The sequence below is a fragment of the Physeter macrocephalus genome, chromosome 17 (genome assembly GCF_002837175.3).
Source record: "Physeter macrocephalus isolate SW-GA chromosome 17, ASM283717v5, whole genome shotgun sequence".
Taxonomy (NCBI): domain Eukaryota; kingdom Metazoa; phylum Chordata; class Mammalia; order Artiodactyla; family Physeteridae; genus Physeter; species Physeter macrocephalus.
This window is the reverse complement of record NC_041230.1, coordinates 41895516-41918325: the sequence shown is the minus strand read 5'-3', so window position 1 is coordinate 41918325 and position 22810 is coordinate 41895516. Positions and strand designations below refer to the sequence as shown.

General features: G+C 39.7%; 1 protein-coding gene across 1 annotated transcript in view; it reads right to left on the bottom strand.

Annotated features, from left to right (window-relative positions):
* PHLPP2 (PH domain and leucine rich repeat protein phosphatase 2) overlaps positions 1 to 22810 on the bottom strand; it is a 72938-nt gene that overhangs the window by 10961 nt on the left and 39167 nt on the right. Inside the window, exons 6-15 of the mRNA XM_024124975.3 lie at positions 22174 to 22328; positions 19936 to 20082; positions 18775 to 19005; positions 17301 to 17503; positions 12830 to 12890; positions 9513 to 9608; positions 8047 to 8202; positions 5522 to 5722; positions 420 to 582; positions 79 to 209 (exon numbers count right to left, since the gene is read on the bottom strand). Coding sequence (XP_023980743.2) covers positions 79 to 209; positions 420 to 582; positions 5522 to 5722; positions 8047 to 8202; positions 9513 to 9608; positions 12830 to 12890; positions 17301 to 17503; positions 18775 to 19005; positions 19936 to 20082; positions 22174 to 22328 — 1544 coding nt within the window. The remainder of the gene's footprint in view (positions 1 to 78; positions 210 to 419; positions 583 to 5521; positions 5723 to 8046; positions 8203 to 9512; positions 9609 to 12829; positions 12891 to 17300; positions 17504 to 18774; positions 19006 to 19935; positions 20083 to 22173; positions 22329 to 22810) is intronic.

Here is a 22810-nt window from a genome sequence, read left to right as displayed (position 1 = left end):
CCACAGTCCTTAAGAAGAACAACACAAGGCTGGTGGGAGTTACAGCACATGTGGATTCAACTTCATAAGTCTTCCTACCTAAATGTGTCTAGCGTCTTGTGTTCCAGAACCAGATTTGTATTTCCAGTTAGGTCCAGGTCTTGTAAAGTAGCAGGCAGAGTCTCTGGAATCAGGATTTCGGTCAAGTCGTTGCAACTTAGGTCTACAAACTGAGAGGAAAACAGAGAGATTAAGTTAATTCTTAACTCCCTAAGGGTCAATGTCCTACTATATCCTCAAAGGGAATTTAATTTCTTCCCAGAAGTCAATTAAATATACTGTGATCCCAAACCGCCACTTTCCTCTTCCTTAGGAGAAGAGAACTGCCTCAGTCACACCCCTCCATCACCCCCAGACATCATTCCAGCGCACAGAAGTACCTGTATCTGAGGCAACTGCAGTATTTCCGGGAAAATGCTAATGTGGTTGGAGTGCGCCACCAGAGTGTGCAGCCTTTTGCAGTTTGCGATGGTCGTGGGGATGGTTTTAAGCTTGTTGCCACTTAGGTTCAGTTCCTCCAATTGCTCCAATTTATTTAGTTTGCTGAAAAGGAAACACCAAAATACCATATTGCACCCAAATGAGCAGCTGCCAAACCAGTTCCACAGCTGCCAGAGTACAGAGGTGACCGACCCGCTGCCCAATGACCAGCCAGAATGAAACAGCCACGAGGGTGAACAAACACTCTTGCCGAGCCTCAGCTGCATCTCCCTCCCTCTCAGTGCATTTCAAGGGCTGAACCCTCCTTGGGCTTCTATGCAGCTGCTAGATCTTTAGGGCACGAACATCTTCCTATTATCTGACTTCTAGGAAGTGGCTGAATTGGCATCAGCCTAGGGTTGGTCGACCAGTTACAGTACTTGCTTTGCCACTAACTAGTTGCAAAAAACGGGGTAATTAGTGTCAGCGGACAACAATAGCCCTGGCTATAAGATAAAGAAGTTGTACTAAATCATCACTAAGATTGCTTTTAGTTTTATTTATTTATTTTTAATTTATTTTTTAAAATTTAATTAATTTATTTAATTCTTGGCTGCTTTGGGTCTTAATTGCGGCACATGGGATCTTTGTTGTGTTGCTCTTTGATGTCATGCGCAGGCTTCTCTCTAGTTGTGGTGCGCAGGCTCCAGAGAGCGTGGGCTCTGTAGTTTGTGGCACGCGGGCTCTCTGACTGAGGTGCGAGGGCTTAGTTGCCCTGAGGCATGTGGGATCCTAGCTCCCCGACCAGGGATCGAACCCACGTCCCCTGCATTGGAAGGCGGATTCTTTAGCACTGGACCACCAGAGAATTCCCTCCTTTTAGTTTTAAATTTCTAGGGACTTCCCTGGTGGCACAGTGGTACAGAGTCCTCCTGCTAGTGCAGGGGACATAGGTTCAAGCCCTGGTCTGGGAAGAGCCCACATGCCGCAGAGCAACTAAGCCTGTGCGCCACAACTACTGAGCCTGCATGCCACAACCACTGAAGCCCGCATGCCTAGAACCCATGCTCCACAACAAGAGAAGCCACCGCAATGAGAAGGACTCACAGCGAAACGAAGAGTAGCCCCCGCTCGCCGCAGCTAGGGAAAACCCTCGTACAGCAACAAAGACCCAACACAGCCAAAACTAAATAAACAAAATAAATTTAAAAAATAATAATAATAAATTTCTACAGTTATTCATAACATAATCCACCTTCAGTAAACGTTTATCAAGTGCCTAGAATACATACAGCACTGTGCTAGGGACTGTGATGCATGCGATTCACACTGTCCCTCCAGTAAGCAAAGTTTTCTACACAGTAAGCAACACATCTTAAGATGGCCTAACACCTTTATCAGATTATTATAAATTGCTCTGATTTCTCTTTATCTACCAATTTTAAACACTGTAAAAATAATAAACTGCTGTAACATAGAAAGTTTAGAAAATAAAGAAATCAACAATACCAATCTGAAAAAATTACTATTTTCATTTTGCTGAATTTCCTGCTAAATTTTTCATATGTAGATTTTACATGAAATTTATATCCTGCCCTTTTCATATATCATAAATATTGATAATTTTCATTGCTAGAAAATTGACACTTTGTAATAATTAAGCTCAATAAGTTAAAATTGTTTTCTTTCTTATTACAATAGTAATACTCACTGAAAAAAAATGAAAAATAAAGATGAACATAAAAAAAAAAACTTTTAATCCCACAACCAGATTTAATCTCTGATGACAATTTGGTGGAGAGTAGTCTTGGCCTTTTTAATGCATGAAACTCTATGTTTCGAATTAAAACATGATGCTTATCATATGTATTGTTTAATAACTTGCTTTTTTTTTTACTTAATCTTTTTTAAATATTCCCATGTCCAAATTTCACACTTTTCTCTTACACGATTCCCTACTTGGATCCTTCTGACTTATAGATAGAAATGCAGCATCTGTATCTCATTCAGTGTCTTACTGAGCACCCAGAACTGTGCTAGATTCTGAAAATAGTCCAAAGGAAACAGAAGACTTGGGATTGTGCCTGTGCAATTATAACACTGTTCAGGAGATAACTTGACAAGAGATTTATTATTCAGTACAGAACATACATTTTCTTTAAAATAATGCTCTAAATTCCATTCATTCATTCATTTAGGCTCTGTCGGGTCTTTCGTTGCTGCGCACGGGCTTTCTCTAGTTGTGGCGAGCGGGGGCTACCCTCCGTTGTGGTGCACAGGCTTCTCATTGCGGTCAGTACAGAACATACATTTTCTTTAAAATAATGCTCTAAATAATGCTCTAAATTCCATTCATTCATTCATTTAGGCTCTGTCGGGTCTTTCGTTGCTGCGCACGGGCTTTCTCTAGTTGTGGCGAGCGGGGGCTACCCTCCGTTGTGGTGCACAGGCTTCTCATTGCGGTGGCTTCTCTTGCTGCAGAGCATGGGCTCTAGGCACGCAGACTTCAGTAGTTGTGGCTCGTGGGCTCAGTAGTTGTGGTGCACGGGCTCAGTTGCTCTGCAGCATGTGGGATCTTCCTGGACCAGGGCTCGAACCTGTGTCACCTGCGCTGGCAGGTGGATTCTTAACCACTGTGCCACCAGGGAAGTCCCCCATTTAGTTTTATCATCTGTATTCAGATTATTCTAATTTTGTGTAATCTCCTGTTGATTCTTGTCCTTACTTCTAACTTCTTAGTTTCGTATTCTTAGGTGTTTTTGTTTTTTTGTTTTTTTAAAGAAGATGTTGGGGGTAGGAGTTTATTAATTAATTTATTTATTTTTGCTGTGTCGGGTCTTCATTTCTGTGCGAGGGCTTTCTCTAGTTGTGGCAAGTGGGGGCCACTCTTTATCGCGGTGCGCGGGCCTCTCATTATCGCGGCCTCTCTTGTTGCGGAGCACAGGCTCCAGACGCGCAGGCTCAGTAGTTGTGGCTCACGGGCCTGGATGCTCCGCGGCATGTGGGATCCTCCCAGACCAGGGCTAGAACCCGTGTCCCCTGAATTAGCAGGCAGATTCTCAACCACTGCACCACCAGGGAAGCCCCGGTGTGTTTTAAGTTTTCTATCAGCCTGCTTTTGACCACTCCAACAGTAAGAGTGTTGTCAAATTAGGTGGAATTCATTAGTTTCAGAGTATTACATCTGGTATCTCCCAACAGCTTCATAAACTAATGTAACTTGTCAGTGGTGCATCATTTGCACATTATATGAACATATTTGAGGCCAGCTAAATTAATCTGATAGGATTTCAAGAGATCTATCATATCTTGAAATTAAGATTCTGTATTCACTTTAAAAGCCATTGTTCAGGGACTTCCCTGGTGGCCCAGTGGTTAAGAATCCGCCTGCCAATGCAGGGGACACAGGTTCAAGCCCTGGTCCAAGAAGATCCCACATGCCCCGGAGCAACTACGCCCATGTGCCACAACTACAGAGCCTGTGCTCTAGAGCCCGCGAGAAACAACTAGTGAAGCCGGCATGCCTAGAGCCCATGCTCCACAACAAAGAGAAGCCACCACAATGAGAAGCCCATGCACTGCAACAAAGAGTAGCCCCCACTCACCACAACTAGAGAAAGCCTGCGTGCAGCAATTAAGACCCAATGCAGCCGGAAAAAAAATAAAAAAAATTAATTAATAAAAGCCATTGTTCAAATTCTTTCAAGGAAGCAATCAATATCTCCAAATATCTCATTTTATAATCACAAAAATTACAATTTCTACGTTTTTCAACTTTAACACATTTCTAAGAAAATTTGTGAAACAAAATTAGAATAAAAAGTTTTCTTTTCATTCAAATTGTATCAAATATGATACAATTTTATATGAAATATAAATATATAAAATTTCATTCAAATTATATCAAATGTCATTTCCCTGTGTTCTTAGTTTTTGAAAACATGATTTTTAATGACTACCTTTATGGTATAAATGGATTTTTCTGGTGTCAAATTTTCTTTCTTTTAATAATTTTTTTTAAAAATATTTATTTATTTATTTATTTGGCTGGGCTGGGTCTTAGTTGCAGCTTGCGAAATCTTCATTGCCGCAAGTGGGATCTGCAGTTGTGGCATGTGGGATCTTTTAGTTGTGGCATGCGAACTCTTAATTGTGCCATGTGGGATCTAGTTCCCTGACCAGGGATCGAATCCAGGCCTCCTGCATTGGGAGCATGGAGTCTTAGCCACTGGACCACAACGGAAGTGCCTCTGGTGTCAAATTTTCTAAAAAAAAATTTTTTTAATCAAATGTATTTTGGAAGATACTTATTTCTCCACTGACACTGTTTAAAACTTTGACAAGGGATATATGTATGTGTATAGCTGATTCACTTTGTTATAAAGCAGAAACTAACACACCATTGTAAAGCAATTATACTCCAATAAAGATGTTAAAAAAAAAACACAAAAACTTTGACAACACTAAATATCTCTCTTATGTCTTATAAATGTAGCCTGGCTAAATACTATTCATCTCTTCAGTGCAGCTACCCGTGCATATCTTTAACATCCTGCATTTATTACACTGCATTGCAACTGCCTATATACTTGTCTATTTCCCTAATTTGACTGCAAGTTCCTTGAGGACAGAGACTGTAAATTCATCACCACTGTTTCCCTAGTATTTATATAGTACCTGACATACAGTAGGCATTCAACATATATAAAAATGAACAAATTAATGGACTCAACAGTATTTTATATATCAGTGCTGACAGGAGAAAAGAAAGAATTATTTTCAGAATTTAATTTACTTCATAAGCCTGTACTTTCTAGGTTGAAAATTCTCAGACCACTATTAAGTAAATAGAACTAAGAATTAAACACATTTTAACCACAACCTCTGTGGTTACTGATACTTAACAACAGGGTACAGATTTTCCCATTCAAGTAGTGGAATCACAGCACCAGTAAGTCGGTCAACAAAAAGCAAGAGTACCCAGTAAAATAGCTGTGATGTAGTCTGACAAATGCAGAATCATGTTATGTATCTCATACGATCAAAGTTCACGTTTGCTTACCTTGCGGGAAAAGTCTGTAGCTGGTTGTTTGCAAGATGCAAGATTCGCAGGTGCGGGTGCCCTACCAGGACGGGCACACACTGATCTGTCAGGAGGTTGTTGGTCAGGTAGAGCAGCTGCAGTGCACTCAGACTCTCCTCCCCAGTGCAAGCAGATGGCAGAGACTCCAGACTATTTGCAGATGCATTCAAGTATCTGAGACTGACAGAACACATGCAAATCATCATTTCCTTTATGGCTACTTGTTGCCTTCTTGTGTGGAAACCATCATGCCATCTCAGTATGTAACACTGCCTTTCCGTGCTCCGAAACTCATGACAAAAGTAATTTCCTCCAGGTAGTTTTCTCTGATTGATCCTACCCAAACAAAATTCCTTCTATTCAACTCATGTAAGCCAAGTAGAGAGGGAAGAATGCAGGCTTAGTTGTGTTCCCGGGATTCCGTGGCGGTCTAATTCTAACCCAGCTTCATGTTTTACTGTCTGCATGACCACTGAAACGATGTTGTTGAGTATCATGTTCACAAATATATGAACGGTGAGGACACTCTTTAGAAAAATGTTTGTCTGATTTTAATAGGATATTTATTTAGCCAATCCCCCTATAATCCCCTAATAATGGGCATATCGGCTGTTTCCAATTGTTTGCCATTATAGACATTATAATGAGCACCTTTGAGTCCTCACCCAATTATTTCTTTAGGCCATATTCCCAGAATCAGAATATGTGGGGTCAAAGGCTACATATATCTTTAAGATTTTTATACATATACTGCCAAAATGAGCTCCAGAAAGTCTGTATCAAAGTATACTTCAGAAAGGCTATGCCACTAGAAGGATATATGATTGCAGTTTCTCACACCTTTGTCAACACTGAGTATCATAATTCATTTTAATCTTCACCAATCTAAGAAGTAAAACATGGTATGATTTTAAAAATCTGCCTAGCATGGTGTTTGGTACATACAGAACATGCTCAGTAAAAGGCGGCTAATATTATTAAACTTCTGTGTTCTTAAGTCTTCTTCAAACTGTATGATCCACATTGCTAATTAGCTTGTAAGTTGTTGAGGGAACTGTGTGTCTGTTTGTGTCTTCATATATCCCAAAAGTGCTCCATGCAGAGTTAGTATTAAATATTATTGACAGTTTGCTACAACTGCTAGGTAACTTCCTTACTAAAGATTCTAGAGCTGAAACTAATTTTATTCAGACTGTCATCAGAATGAAATGCACTGTAATGCATTACTAACAAATACTTATTAATTAACAAATGTTACTGCACTAAAACGTTCCAAAAAGAAAATTTCCCTCAAATATTTTTTTAGAATTTCCAAAGATTTTATTTTTAGGAAACTCCAACCAAGCATATTACACATTAAGAGATGTATAAACTGCCAGAGAACAAGCCAGACAGACACTTGTGGGCTAAATGCTTTTTGTATGCCTCCTGCAGCCTAGTTAAATTACCACTGTTTCTCTCTGCTTTCTCCATGTCAAAATTGAAGAACAATACTGCCTTCTCCATATTGCAGAAAACTATAATTAAAAACAAATTTTCATTTAATGGTGACATATGTGTTAAATAAAACTGATTACAGGTATTAAAATAGGAAGACATACTATCTATTTGTTAATTTACAATGAGAAAGTAAATAATACTTTTGGAACAACATAACTTTAAATGCACAGTTTTCAAAGTAGGGAGTAAAAAAGCCCAGCAAATAAATATAACTTAATGATAGCTTAGCAAAGCTAGAAGCAAAAACTAAATTAACTTCAGTGGTATGCCCTTTTCTCCTAATGCAAAAGCTGAAAAGTACCCAAAGAAGCTGTATCAGAATGCTGAAACCTCTATTTGAAGATCAAAGAGGCTTTCTGAGATGAAAGCCTGAACCTTCCCAAACTCTTTAAATCTGTTTACAACACTGTAACTTCCTAAGTACTTGATGGTTATTTCACCTTTTGAGTTGAAGATTCCTGCCTCATAAGACAGTGTCATGGGGCTTCCCTGGTGGCGCAGTGGTTGAGAATCCGCCTGCCAATGCAGGGGACACGGGTTCGATCCCTGGTCCGGGAAGATCCCACATGCCATGGAGCAGCTAAACCCGTGTGCCACAACTACTGAGCCTGTGCTCTAGAGCCTGTGAGCCACAACTACTGAGCCCGTGTGCCGCAACTACTGAAGCCTGTGCGCCTACAGCCTGTGCTCCACAACAAGAGAAGCCACCGCAGTGAGAAGCCCGTGCACTGCAACGAAGAGTAGCCCCCGCTCGCCACAACTAGAGAAAGCCTGCGCGCAGCAACGAAGACCTAACACAACCAAAAATAAATAAATAAATTTATATTTTAAAAAAGACAGTGTCATATTTTATTCCATACAAATTGCAAATAAGTCTCCACCCATAGCTGGATTATGAGATAAACACTCTGTTAAGATGGTTCCAAAGGTCACTCCAATGACAAGTCCAGGCAGTTTGCTTAGCCAATGATTCTGCTCTTCTAAATAAAATCTACAGTACTTACTTTAAGGCCTTAGAGAAGAAGGTATCTGGCAGCCTGGTGAGCAAGTTATGCTGAATATCCAACACCTCGAGAGGGATGTGCTCCACCAGCGCTGGAAGGTTCTGCACGTGATTGTGTCCCACCATTAGTTTTCTAAGACTCAAGCTACTAAGGATTCTAAGGGGATAGAGCACAAAGAAACAACAACAAAAAACTGACTTAAATCTCTCTTCCTGAGTCTGCCCTTGGCTATTTAACTAAAATCAGTAAACTAGTAGAATTGTGTTCTTCTAGACAGTATAATTACTGACAGGTGCCTGAGCCAAGAAAGCAGCCACAACCATATGTTTACCCACCACCCACCAGGAAGTCATTCAGGTCATTCTGGGAAAAGGTGAATTAATGAAAGCACACAGCCCAGAACATCTAAACAAAAAAAGCAATTTGTGTAATAAATCAATTTAGATTCTAGGTCTAGACAGATAGCACCAAAAATTCAGTGAATTTATTAATATTAATATAATTGATTATAATAAGCTAATAACAAAACTTATTATAACAAACACTACTCCTTATTCAATTCTTAAAATGTGCCAGGACATTTAACTATTAGGTCCAGAAGGGTTAAGTGACTTTGATTTGCCAAAGATCTCACATCAAATGTAGTAAATGGTATAGTCAGGATTTGGATTAAAGTCTGACTCCAAAGCTGTGTTCATACCTACTATGCTACAAACCCTCTAATTTACTTTTAAGGACTCCACTAAGTAATAACCTCACATTTCACATCTTGGCACTTTTTAATACACCCCCACCCCCACCTCCCAACACCTCTATCTTTCCCCTCCACATACAGAAATCCTACCATCTTATAAAGGTCAATTCTAACAGGCATTCTCCATGAAGCATTCTCTAATTATCCAAAGTTCTGAATTTCTAAAACATTTTATTTATATAGTGTAGTGACCAAGAGTGAGGCTTTGGAGTAAGAATGACTACATTCAAATGCCAGCTCCTATCACTTCCTAGTTAAGTGCAATGTTGGACAAATCACCTAACCACTCTAAGCCTTAGTTTCCTTATTTGTAAGAGGAGGATAACAGCACTTATAAAATAAGGTTGATACAGGATTAAATAAGATAATGAAAGTGAAGGTCTTAGAACATTGCCCAGCTCATAATCAATCATCCAATACAAATGTTCTATTATCACTATCATGTCACCGACCTATGCCAGCAACTCTTGTTACATTTTATCACAGTTATCTCTGCACAAGTCACCCCGACTATCTGTTTACTAATAAGTTCCTTGCAGGCCAAGACTATGCCTTCGGCGTTACTGTATTCCTTACAGCACTCACGCTGCCCTGCACTTAGCAGATACTCAATATTTACTGAACAAATGAATCAAAGTACCCTTGAAAGACAACCCAAATATAGGAAAATTAATTAAATACACACATAATATATACATTAACACATGCATACCTCATAGGAATCTCTGTCAGGAGATTATAGCTCACATCTAATACTTCTATCTTCTTTGCTTCACAGGCCCAGTCAGGGACACACTCAAGCAGGTTTCTGCACAAAATAAATAATTAAAAGGCATCATTTAAGATGATGAGTGGAACTCATTCCATTTCACTAGTCTATAATGTATCGTTAATGGTCCCCTGAGCTCCCTGAGGGCAGAAGCACTATCCCCAAGGCATACCTGATGCACTGCCTGGAAAACAGTAGGTGCTCAATGAATGTCGCTGATAGAAACGTGGAGAGAGACAAGCACACATGCATGCCTGACACTGGATCAAGCGTGCTGCGGGCTCAATGAAGATACAAAGGCCTTCAGTATAGAAAAGCACATAGGTGGCGGGATGGGATGGGGAGGAAAGCCTTAAAGGAAGAAGAGGCATTTTAAACAAATCTTCAGAGATGAGTAGGATTTCCTCAAGTAATGATGGGGGGAGAAGAGAAGCAAATTCTGGGAAAAAAATGAACCAAATGAATAAAAGTGAGGAAGTAAGGACAAAAGATAACTAGTGGGGGGAAAGTTCTGGACCATTTAGAATGTGAATTCAAATATTTAGTAGAACACTGGGCAGATATTCAGTCACAGGAATTTATTTTCAGATGTCACTTAGCTTTCCCAAGCCTCAAAGTACCTACTGATCGATGGATCAATACGATGAGGCAGAATGAAATAAGTGCTGTAAGAGAAATGCAGATGCTGCTCTGACTGCTTAGTGAAGGAAGCATTTCAAGGCAAGCTCCCTCAGAAATATGACATCTGGGGTAGAATCTGAAGAATGTTGTACACACTGGAGGTGTGGTGGACATTCCAAGCAAGAGGTGACAACATGAGCTAGAGCACAGAGGCAAGAAAAGAATAATAAGCAGTTTGGTGATGCTGGAACAGCCAATACAGAGCACAGAGTGGGAAGAAACAAGGCTAGAAATATCTGATCATGTCTAGGAGGTTGTGACTTTATCCTGCAGATGTAGGGGGATCGCTGAAGCGTTGGTGAGCAGTTTTGCACTTTTAAGAGCTCACTCTGTGCATACACGGAGGTCTGGTTGAGGTGGTGATATTAGTAAAAGGAAGCGTAATCAGCAAGCTGTTAGAGAATTCCAGACAGGGAATGATGAGGGCCTCAATGAGTAGTAACACACCTGGAAGGGAGGGGAGGGGCGCCAGAAACATGTAGGAGACAAAAATCAAAATGACTTGGAGATGGATTAGACATGTGAGTGGAGCAGAGGGAATAATGAAAAGTGATATTTAGGCTTTAGGCTAGATGACCAGAGAGGACATCCTATCCAGAGAAAGGACTGATAAGCTCCAAATGAGGGAATCATGAATTTCAGTGGTGTCCATCTGGATCTGATTGTCTTATGATAATGCCAAAAGCCAAAACAGAAAACAAGACAAGTTAAAGTGCGGGTGGAGGGGTGGATAATAAGTTTAATTTTGCACATATTTGAGGTACTTGGAGAAGTGCAGGTTGAAACATCTGTTATGAAACTGGACATACAGGTCTGAGGCTGAAGGAAAGGAGGTCTGGACTGGTGATCTGGGTGATGCTGACATTGAAGTGTAGTGAAATCCTGGGAGTAAATGAGATCGTGTCAAATGAGAAGTGCAGTGGGCCAGAGACAGACCCTGGGATAACTGACCTTTAAAGGGCTAGCTAAGAAAGAGGAGTTAAGGAAGAGACAGAATAAATGGTCAAAGCAGCATGAAAAATAATCACACTGTCTCAGCCAGCCAAGGAAACAGCACATTTGAAGAAAAGAAAACAAGATGAACAGTGTCAATACAGAAAAGTTCCACAAGAGGAGATCTAAAGCCAGTTGTGGTGGGGTGAGCAAAGGGGAACAGGAAATTGGGCCAATAAATGCAGATAATTCTCGAGAAATTTGGACAAAAAGGGATGAGAGGGATGAGGGAACAGACAATAACTAGAGGGGTTGCAAGATAAAGGGAACATTTTTTGTTTGTTAAGACAGAGGAGCTATGAGTGTGTGCAGAGACCAAGGAAAAGAAAAACACCGAACACGCATGAGAGGAGGAGGAGGAGGAGGACTAACAGAGCAAGGTCCAGAGCAGTGGGAGTGCATGGGATCAAAGGCACAGATGGCTGGACCGGCCTTGAACAGAGGAAGGAAGCAGAGAATGGATATGAATCTAAGTGAATTTATGCAAGGGGGTAGGAAGCTGAGAGAGATCACCCATGATGACCTCTATTTTCCCAGTCAAGTGGGAAACTGAGCTCTGGAGCCGAGCAGATGAGGGGCAGTGGGGCTGAGAGAAGCCAAGCAATTTGGAACAGATGTCAGGACACTCGAAGGAGCTGATGGCAGAAGAGACTCCAGATGAGGCTGGAAACTAAATACATGATCTTCTTCAGTAATGATCAAGCTCAGTGGGGAAGGTCAATCTTAGTCTTGATCCATGTTGGGGTTTTGATGGGAAGATATGACAGAAAGAAATGGATGGAAGGGAATCTAGAACAATAGCTTAATAATAATGATGATAAAGTAACAACAACAAAAAGAAACCTGGCTATCACAGCTAATATTTCTTGAGAGACTCACTTTATGCCAGGCACTATGCTACATATTTTGCGTTTACTGTCTCCTTTAATCTTTATGAAAACCCTGAGCATATGGGACTCTGTCCACTGCCCCTTCTACCTGCTTCTAGCACTCTACACTCACAGCACTTATGATGCTGCCCTCTTACTGCTTATGTGATGGTCAAACTCTCCACTAGACTGTAAAACTCAGCCAGTGACTCCTGAATGCCTAACACAGTATTAAAAATGAATGAAGGAAAGAAAGCAAACTTCATTTACATTTGTTCTTGACCACCAACAGAAGAAATAAAATCCTGAATATAATTAGTATCTCTCTGAAAATCAGATTAACATGGGTCACAAGAGTATCAAAAAAATAAGAGAACAACATTTTAAGTCACTAAAAACCAAGATTTATCTGATTCCAATTGGAAAAAGAAAATCACTGCCGTGGAGGGGAAATAGGTCTTTGTTTACAACTCATGCTAAATCCACAAACTTTAACAATGAGTAATTCAGAGGCACCTTCCTGTTTCAAGAGGACCTTCCTTTATCTAAATAGCATGGCCATTAAACTTATTCCTCCACTCAACCTTTGCTCTTCTCCTGGTTATCCAAATATTTCAATGTATTAGCATTTCTTGTACCTCAAAACCGTCAAAGTGCCCACAGACATCTCTTAAATACTGGAATCAAACAAGCACCACCCTCATGAGACACACTCACCGGGAGAGTTCTAGAGAAGTGAGCAGACTGGGTACTGGATAGACATTCACTGCTGTCAGCCCTAATCAGAAAACAGATTGGTGTTAGTGACGTTCTCCAAAGAAGAATGTAACTGAGAGTAAACAAGAGGGAAAGCTGATGAAAATTGATGTCACCTACTGACATGAACTAAAGATGAAAACCAGTGGGTATCGCAAAGCACCGAGCTGATCTCCCTGTGCTACGCTGCTGCTTCCCACTAGCTACTTTACATTCGGTAGTGTATATATGTTGATGCTACTCTCACTTCGCCCCAGCTCAAGAGGGAGGGGATCCGGGGACATGTGTATGCATATGGCTGATTCACTTTGGTGTACAACAGAAACTAACACAGTACTGTGAAGCAATTATACTCCAAAAAAGATCTATTAAAATTAAAAATTTTAAAAAACCAGTGGGTAACTCACATTGACTAACTTTATTTAACTGCTTGATCCCCATTTGAAAACCAAATACAACAACTAATTGGAGGATCTTGGGTACTGCACCGGAGTCACATTGGATCAGGCAGCTGTTAAATGTTAACAATAATTGTTTAGCTTACTAACATTAAAAATGAATAACTGAATTTTCCCTGGCAACATTTTAATTTTTAATTAAAGCAAAACAAATAAAGAAAAGTACAGTAATCTGAAATGTATAGATCAATGAATTTTTACAAAAAGAACTGATTATACCTACTGGTATAATCAGTAGGCAGATCAAGAAACAGAGCAGTACCAGCTGCCCGGAAACTTCCCCTCACCCCCCCTCCCTCTAGTCACTACCCCACATACAGATTACTTTTACCTATTTATATAAATATACACATTCATTATATATAATTTTTTGGTCTGGCTTCATCACTGAACATTGTGCTTGTGAGATATTTGTTCATATTACTGAATATGGTTGTAGTTTATCCATTCTCATGGCTGTATAAAATTTTTCCCGGGAATATACCACAATTTATTTACCCATTGTAGAGTTGATGGGCATTTTAAGTCTTGTCTAGCTGGGGGTTACTATGAATAGTGCCTCTGTGAACATTTTGTCCATGTCTTCTGTGGACTAACATAAGCATTTATGTTGAATACAAGCTGAGGAGAGGAACTGCGGAGTGCAGTGGGTGCATATGTGTGACTTCAAGAGATACTACCATGCAGTTTTCCAAAGTAGTTGCAACAATTTACATGCCCAACAACTGGCATTGGTATTTTCAGCCTTTTTTATTCTAGCCATTCTGGTAGGTGTGCAGTGGTGTCACACTGAGATTCCAATTTGCATATCCTTGATGACCCTGGTGTGATGGCACTTCCCTATGCTAACTGGCCATTTGGATAAATTCTTTTGTGAAGCTGAAAGCTGAGTTCTTTACTTTTGAGGTGTCAAAACTTCAAGTGTTGATGTGAATTCTTCCAGGTTGTAGAATTTAAGGATTCTGTGAACATAACAAGTCCCATTAACAGTACTGTGACAGAATCTACTAAGAAGGCCTACATGTATGTCAATGGGTCTTTTCCCAGGGGACCAGTCATTCAGAGTCTCTAGATACTTTAAGAATACAGATTAGGCCCGATAATAAGTATTTCCAGGACAAAAGAACTACTACCATCTCACAACATGTATAAACAGCACGACTCAACAAACAGCCCTAACAATCTAAGCTACAATTTGAAGCTTCTGTAACATGATAAAAGGCAATGAAAAGAAAAGTCTTAACTCTCTTTTATCCTAATAATATATTTTAGCAATACAAAAAAGGGAATAAAATAATGAATATTCTTTCACCCATCACCTACCTAGCTTTTAACAAATCGTGACATTCTGCCTTATATGCTTCAGCCTTTTTAAGAATTAAAACACTGCACATACCAAGAGGCAAACACCATCCGGAATATGATTTTTATCATTCCCACAGATTCTTTCATACTGTCATGGCATACTTAGAGCTAAGCAAACAACATTTTTATGTGTTTTAAAATTTGATATAACATAGTGTACTCAACCACTGACTCCTGAATACCTAACATACTGTTAAAAATAAGAAAGCAAACCTCATTTATGTTTATTCTTGACCACCAAAGTAATAAAATCCTGAATATAATTAATCTCTCCAAAAGTCAGACCAATATGGGTCACAAGAGTATCAAAAAGGGGAACAAAATTTTTAAAAGTAAGTCAGAGAAACCAAGAATTATCTGATTCCAACTGGCAAAAAGGAAATAACACCATGGAGGGGTAACAGATCTTGGTATCTCATTCTAAATCCATAGGCTTTTATTTTTTTGTTTTTGTTTTTTTAAATAAATTTATTTATTTATTTATTTTTGGCTGCGTTGGGTCTTCATTGCTGTATGCGGGCTTTCTCTAGTTGCGGTGAGTGGGGGGCTACTCTTCGTTGTGGTGTGCGGGCTTCTCATTGCGGTGGCTTCTCTTTGTGAAGTGGCTTCTCGTTGTGGAGTTCGGGCTCTAGGCGCACGGGCTTCAGTACTTGTGGCACATGGGCTCAGTAGTTGTGGCTTGCGGGCTCTAGAGCTCAGGCTCAGTAGTTGTGGCACACAGGCTTAGGTGCTCCACGGCATGTGGATTCTTAACCACTGCACCACCAGGGAAGTCCAATCCACAGGCTTTTAGGATGAGTAATTCATAGGTATCTTTCTGTTTCAAGAGGACCATTCCTTTCACTGCAGGATATCAAAACATGCACTTTCTTTTTTTGCTCAAAAGATTTCTGAGATTTATCCATACTAATACACAAAGCTCTAGTTCATTCATTTCCACTGCTATGCAATATTCTATTATATAAATTTATCACTGTTTTGTTTACCCATTTTCCTATTTATAGTCATATTTTTAGTTTTTTTCACTGTAACGTACAATGCTGTGATAAACATTCTAGGACACATCTCCTATGTGAGTGTCCAGGAGATATTCCAAGCAGGGGAGCTGCTAGAACACGGGCTCTGTGTATCTTTGTCTTCTCCGACACCATCATGCTGCTCTCCATGTTACTTTTACCAACTCCCCCTGGTAGCGTTTGAGAGGTACTGCTTCTCCACATCTTCAGTAAGCACTTTGTGTTATTATTTTTATTTGATGAGTATAAAATGGTATTATCTAAATTTGCATTTCTTTGACTGATACTTAGTGAAATTAAACATCTTTTCCTTTACTTCTTTAAACACAGAAAAAGTAGTTACAGTTGACCCTTGAACAATGTGGGGGTTATGGGCACTGACCCTCTGTGCAGTTGAAAATCCGCACGTAACTTTATATATATATATATATATATGTAAATACTGCAATACTGCACAATCCATGGTTGGTTGAATCTACAGATACAGAATCATGGATACAGAGGGTTAACTGTAAAGTTATACTCTCATTTTTGACTGTTTGGAGGATTGGTGCCTCTAAACCCCACATTATTCAAGGGTCAAATGTATTTACTACTGAAAAAAATCCATGTTTAAGTGGACCTGTGCAGGGAATCCCCTGGCGGTTCAGTGGTTAGGACTTAGTGCTTTCACTGCTGTGGCCCAGGTTCAATCCGTGGTTGGGGAACGAAGACCTCGCAAGCCGCATGGTGTGGGCAAAACAAAACAAAGCAAACAAACCAAAAAACGGGGACCTGTGCAGCTCAAACCCATGTTGTTCAAGGGTCAACTGTATAACTTCTTCGGTAAAGAAGAACTCTCTATAAACAGAATGGCCTCAACAAATGTGAGGCCTTTTACATTGAAAAATATTCCTGGGGCAAATAAATCACTATTGAAATGAAGGGCTTCTCATTCTGGAACTGAGGCGGCACAAGGTTTTAGACTAGAGATTGGCAAACTTTTTCTGTAAAGGGCTAAATATTTAGTAATATTTTGGCCTTTGTGGGCCACGTGGTCTCTCTTAAAGCTACTCAACTTTGCCACTGTAGCACGAGAGTGGTTAATATGTAGACAAATGAATGTGGGTGTGTGCCCATCAAACTTTATTCAATTACATTTGAATTTCATATAACTTTCCCATGTCAAAATTATTCTTCCTTTGATTTTTTAAAAACCCAACCATTAAAAAATGTAAAAACCCATTCCACGTGAGCCATACAAAAACAGATGGTAGGCCAGATTTAGTCCCTGGGCTGTAGCTGGACAACCCTTGTTTTAGACCATCACTGATATTCTCTTTTGAACGTGCTTGCCCACCCTCCTAACTTCCTGTCATTTTGCAGAATGCCTCTTATTATTATGTTCACTTAGTGAATCTCAAATTGTCCTGCAATGTCTCTTTATGCATATCTCAACCACTGAAGCGTTGACGGCAAACTTAAAGCTAGGTCTCAATGAACCTCAAACTCGGCTTCGCAGAGTATCTGAGGAACACCCCAGATGCCATTGTTCTTGGAAAGCTTGGACAAGAGCTACAAGAGGAAATACAGGAGACTGGGTAGAGAACTCACTGTTCGAATTGGCGTAGAGAGTTCGAAGGGAGAAGCCACTGAGCGTCAGCTCCCTCAGCTGGTTCCGCTCACAATGAAGCTGCTCCAAGTTGCACAAGGAGCTAAGATCTAAGTCAGTCAGCTGATTGTCCCGCAGATCCATGTGGGTGATGTACTTATTTCCCTCCAGATTCTCAATAACCATGGTTTTCAGATGGTTCATCCTTAATATTCAGAAATAAGAAAATCATTAGAAATAAATTTTACTAAATGTGCTGCCCAGAAAAAAACAGAAGTATGATCCTTTTTTCTCTTTCCTAAACAGCACAAGAATTTCACTACTTGCCTCATTTTGCAAGGTACTAAGTAAATAACCACAGAGAGCTGTACCTTGAGTTCTTTGTTTATAAACTAAGTTAGACACAATCCAGATTGGCAAATACAAATTAAATGTATAAATTAAATAAATTAAATAAAGAGAAAGGAAAGGGGACCATGCCCACCAACAGTTTAAAACTTGCACCCAAATACCAAGTACATTAGGTAGGGATGAAGGAATAGGACAAAGGAACAAGAAGATGAACATAACTTATCGGGTTAGGAGTAGCAAGGCATTCACGGAGTAAGTACTGGATAAGAGCAAAAGGAAGCAGTCATACTTCCTCTCGCTGCTCTGCCGACTCTCTCTAGTGCTAAGATTCCCATGACCTCAATTAATGAAGAGGAAAATAATCTGTATCAATATGGAATAGTTCAAGGGCAAATTACAGAAAATGATGACTTCTCTGTTCTCTTCTATATAAGTATCTGATTTAATGCAGGCAGGCCTGTTCATTTTCCTGCATTTCAATAAATTTTTCTGTTACTATGTCTTTATAAGGGACATCGATGACTTAGTGTAAATGACAGAACATCCAGTATGTGCGTTTTACTAGCTTCCTTTAGGAAAAGATTATAAATAAATAATAAATAATATATTTAAAAAGGGAATAAAACTCTTATTAAAAATTGTTAGTAGTAAAACTGTTAACATTTTAATTATAATACAATAGATATCAAGAAGCAACCCAATGATTCAACAGAAAAATGGTCAAGTTTATGGAAAAATACAAAGTACCAATAAGCATACAAAAAGACACTCAACTCACTCCCCATAACTGCTGATTAAAACAATGAAATACTATTTTCTACCTACTACATTGATAACAAGGAAAAAGACTGCTAAAATCCAACACTGGTAACAATGTGACAAAATCGGAGTTCTCATAAAACACTGCTGAGAGGGTAAGTCAGAACAACCTTTGTCTCTACCACATGGTACACCTACCTCATTCATAATCTCTCTGCCATTGAGTGAAAAAATGAAGCTTAACTACAGCTTTGAAAACATACAGCGTTCTAAAATCCTAATGTTTTAAAGAGTCTTCATAAAAAGAAAACGTAAAGGTCCATTAGAGGTCAGGCGAAAGGAAGGCACGGTGAAGAATGACCTCACCTCAAATCCACATGTTTGACGTGGCTCATACAGTTCAGCACCCCCAGGTTCAGCACTTCCAGTTGGTTACCTGCCATAACCACTTTATCTAACATAGTGAGTTTCTCATAAACCTTGGGAATTTGACTAAAGTTGTTGAAGGAAATTCCCAGGGAGGAAAGCTGTTGCAGATTTCCCAATTCTTCAGGTAAAGTAGTCAGAAAGTTGCCATCAAGACAGAGGGTTTGAAGACTGCAGGAAGAAAACAAAACTACTTGATGAAAGGTTTTAACTGGAATGGATGGAATTAGAATTACGGATTTTGACTTGTCATTAACTTATTATGAGTCCAATAATGATAAAATGCCCTAAGTCTATCTAAATAGACTCTTACTAAGATAACTGAAATACAGATGGTCCCTCTAACATCAAGGGTAATCAGAGCCTCTGCTATTAAAACTGAGGGACTACTACTGGGCATATACCCTGAGAAAACCATAATTCAAAAAGAGTCATGTACCAAAATGTTCATTGCAGCTCTATTTACAATAGCCAGGACATGGAAGCAACCTAACTGTCCATCAACAGATGAATGGATAAAGAAGATGTGGCACATATATACAATGGAATATTACTCAGCCATAAAAAGAAATGAAACTGAGTTATTTGTAATGAGGTGGATAGACCTGGAGTCTGTCATACAGAGTGAAGTAAGTCAGAAGGAGAAAAACAAATACCGTATGCTAACACATATATATGGAATCTAAGAAAAAAAAATGTCATGAAGAGATTAGTGGTAGGACAGGAATAAAACACAGACCTACTAGAGCATGGACTTGAGGACATGGGGAGGGGGAAGGGTAAGCTGTGACGAAGTGAGAGAGTGGCAGGGACATATATGCACTACCAAATGTAAATTAGATAGCTAGTGGGAAGCTGCCGCATAGCACCAGTTATACTCCAATAAAGATGTTAAAAAAAAAAACAAAAAAAAACAAAAAAAAAAAACTGAGGGACTAGTTACTTCTGTAGGCAAGTAGCTGCTGCTGACCAGAATCCTCATAATTACATGATTTATTTCACTGCAAGAGCTCATGGAACTACCTTCATTCCAAATGCCAGACAAGTTCCTTATGCTGCAAACACAGGAAAAGACAAATCTAGTAAAAGTCAGATACTTACTTCAGCAGATTGCCAATCTGACTCGGCAGGTTGTGGAATCCATTACAGGAAAGGTTGAGCTCAGTCAGGGTAGAAATTTCACATAACAATACAGGAAATGACCCAAGCTTATTATGGGACAAGTTCAGGCCCTTAAGCTGAGAAAATCTAAAAAGCAAAGGCACATTATACTACTGAATGAAAAAGTGATCTATTTTAAATGTCCATCAAAGAACTTGTTCTGCAAAAATTTACTGAGCACTCAGTATGTGCCAAACATTATGTGTGGCATAGACACTAAGATGACTAACACCCAGTGCAAGCTATTGAGAAAACCAGGTCTGGTGCAACAGGAGTTGTTCTCTCTTCTCCTTAAAAAGGCAGAAAATCTTGAAAAGCTCACATTGGTACAATTATTTTCTATCAAAGTGAATCAATCATTATTGATATGCTTCAAATCTTTTCCTTTATTAAATTTCTACCAAAGCCTTAACAATAATTAATCAACCCGTGGACACAGGAATAGCTAACAAACGTTCAGATCAAATCCCATTATAAGCAATTTCTTTTTTTGTACTGAAACTATGCTGGCTCAAAAGTCACTTGAGGGGCTTCCCTGGTGGCGCAGTGGTTGAGAGTCTGCCTGCCAATGCAGGGGACACGGGTTCGAGCCCTGGTCTGGGAATATCCCACATGCCGCGGAGCAACTGGGCCCGTGAGCCACTACTACTGAGCCTGCGCGTCTGGAGCCTGTGCTCCGCAACGAGAGGCCGTGATAGTGAGAGGCCCGCGCACCGCGATGAAGAGTGGCCCCCGCTCGCCACAACTGGAGAAAGACCTCGCACAGAAACAAAGACCCAACACAGCCAAAAATTAATTAATTAATCAATTTAAAAAATATATATACATATTTTTTTAAAAAGTCACTTGAAATGAATGGGCCAGTTAGAGCTGAAAAACATGTAGGTGATACTGAGTTTTACTGTAATGTGATGATATACAACATGAACTAATTTTTAATGCTTCAATTTTTTTTGTAGAAGTATCTATATAATGTCTCACTGTAAGATAGTATCATCATAAATTGGATCCACAGGAGTCACTCCTGTAATTCTACTTAGAAGTATTATACTTCATTACTATACTAGTACAAGATGGTAAGGCTGAGGTGGTGTTCTCCACGATGACGAACTACATCATCTGCTTCTAGATTTGAATACTTGGTACCTTTCTCTAATGTTCCTCTTCCAAAATTTCAGCTTGAATACTGACTGTTCCTTTGGCTTGGCACCTTGACTTCCAAATTGCTAATCCAGCCCTCAAACTAGATTAACCCTCTTTTCATAGAAACAGAAGAAAATACTAGAAACCCACTTCCTTAAAATTATAGCTTGTTTTTATTTTTAAATATCAATATTATTAAAATAATTATTTCACTACTAAATATAGGCTTTTATTTGAAAACCTTTGCAAAACATGTCAGACGAAGTAAAAATCATATGCTTTCTGAAAATTATTCTAGAAATATTAGTTACTAAGTATATAAAATATGTCATTTCAATGTGCATTTATCTTTTTAATCACCATGTAATTTGAATGCTTTAATTTCCAATTTCTCTCCTCCCCACAAGAAGCCCAGACAATTACTTACACCATATATTTATTCACTTCCACCCATTTTTAAAGGGAGGAAGGAGATGAAATGGGTGGAGGCTGGGAATGGGGAATATATTCTAACAAAGGAGATGGGAAAATATATGGGTCATTGCCCCTTAGGACTGAAATGGATCCTTTATTAGAAGAGAGAGGTTTCATAGCTGACAAAAGGCTTCAGAGCTGGCAGTAGCAGGTGCAAAGGAAAGATAAAAGCCCTAAGCTGGGAGTGGAATTCTTGAAATCTGGCCTATTTCCTTTAAGTTACTTAAGTTTGAAACTTCTGATTCAAAAACTTCCCATATACAGAATCTCTCGATTTACCCTGGAGGCAGATCATGCATTGCTGTCAATGACATATAGAAAAGGATTATCCAAATCAAGGGCAGCTCAATGTTGCCTCCATGACGGAAACTGTGCATCTATCTTCTCTTGTACGGAGGGGAGAAGGGGAGTGGGAAAACTGTGTGAATAAAAATTCTTACTTCCTCTTCAAAATGGAGGGGAAGTTTTCAAATATATATATGATGGTAAACGTGCTCGCTTATAGGTATTGATTACGATTCAGTTTTAGTAAGCTAGTCTGGAAACCTATGCCCCACATACTTGTAGAAAGTGTCAAGGCCCCCTGGTCTTTCTAATTGCATGAAGTTGTGTCGCAAGTTGAGGTAGGTGATATCTTGACTGTAGAAGAGATGCTCAGGAACCTCCTCAAGGCTGTGACACGAGAGGTCCACGGTACTGATACGCTGGGACACCACCTGGACAAGGTCAAAGAGAAGAGCCATCTGAGCCAGCCCCAAATGTTTCCCACCCAGCAGAGGACGGAACGGCATTGACACAAAAAGGCACCGATTAAAAAGATGGGAGGGACTTCCCTGGTGGCGCAGGGGTTAAGAATCCTCCTGCCAGTGCAGGGGATACAGGTTCAAGCCCTGGTCCAGGAAGAAGCCCTCAGACCGCGTAACAACTAAGCCCCATGCGCCACAACTATTGAGCCTGCACTCTAGAGCCAGCGAGCCATAACTACTGAGCCTGTGTGCCACAATTACTAAAGCCCGCGTGCCTAGAGCCCGTGCTCTGCAACAAGAGAAGCCACTGCAACGAGAAGCCTGCGCACCGCTATGAAGAGTAGCCCCCGGTCGCCCACACACAGCAACGAAGACCCATCGCAGCCATAAATAAATAAATTTATTTATTTATTTATTTATTTATTTATTTTTAAAAAAAGATGGGAAAGAAA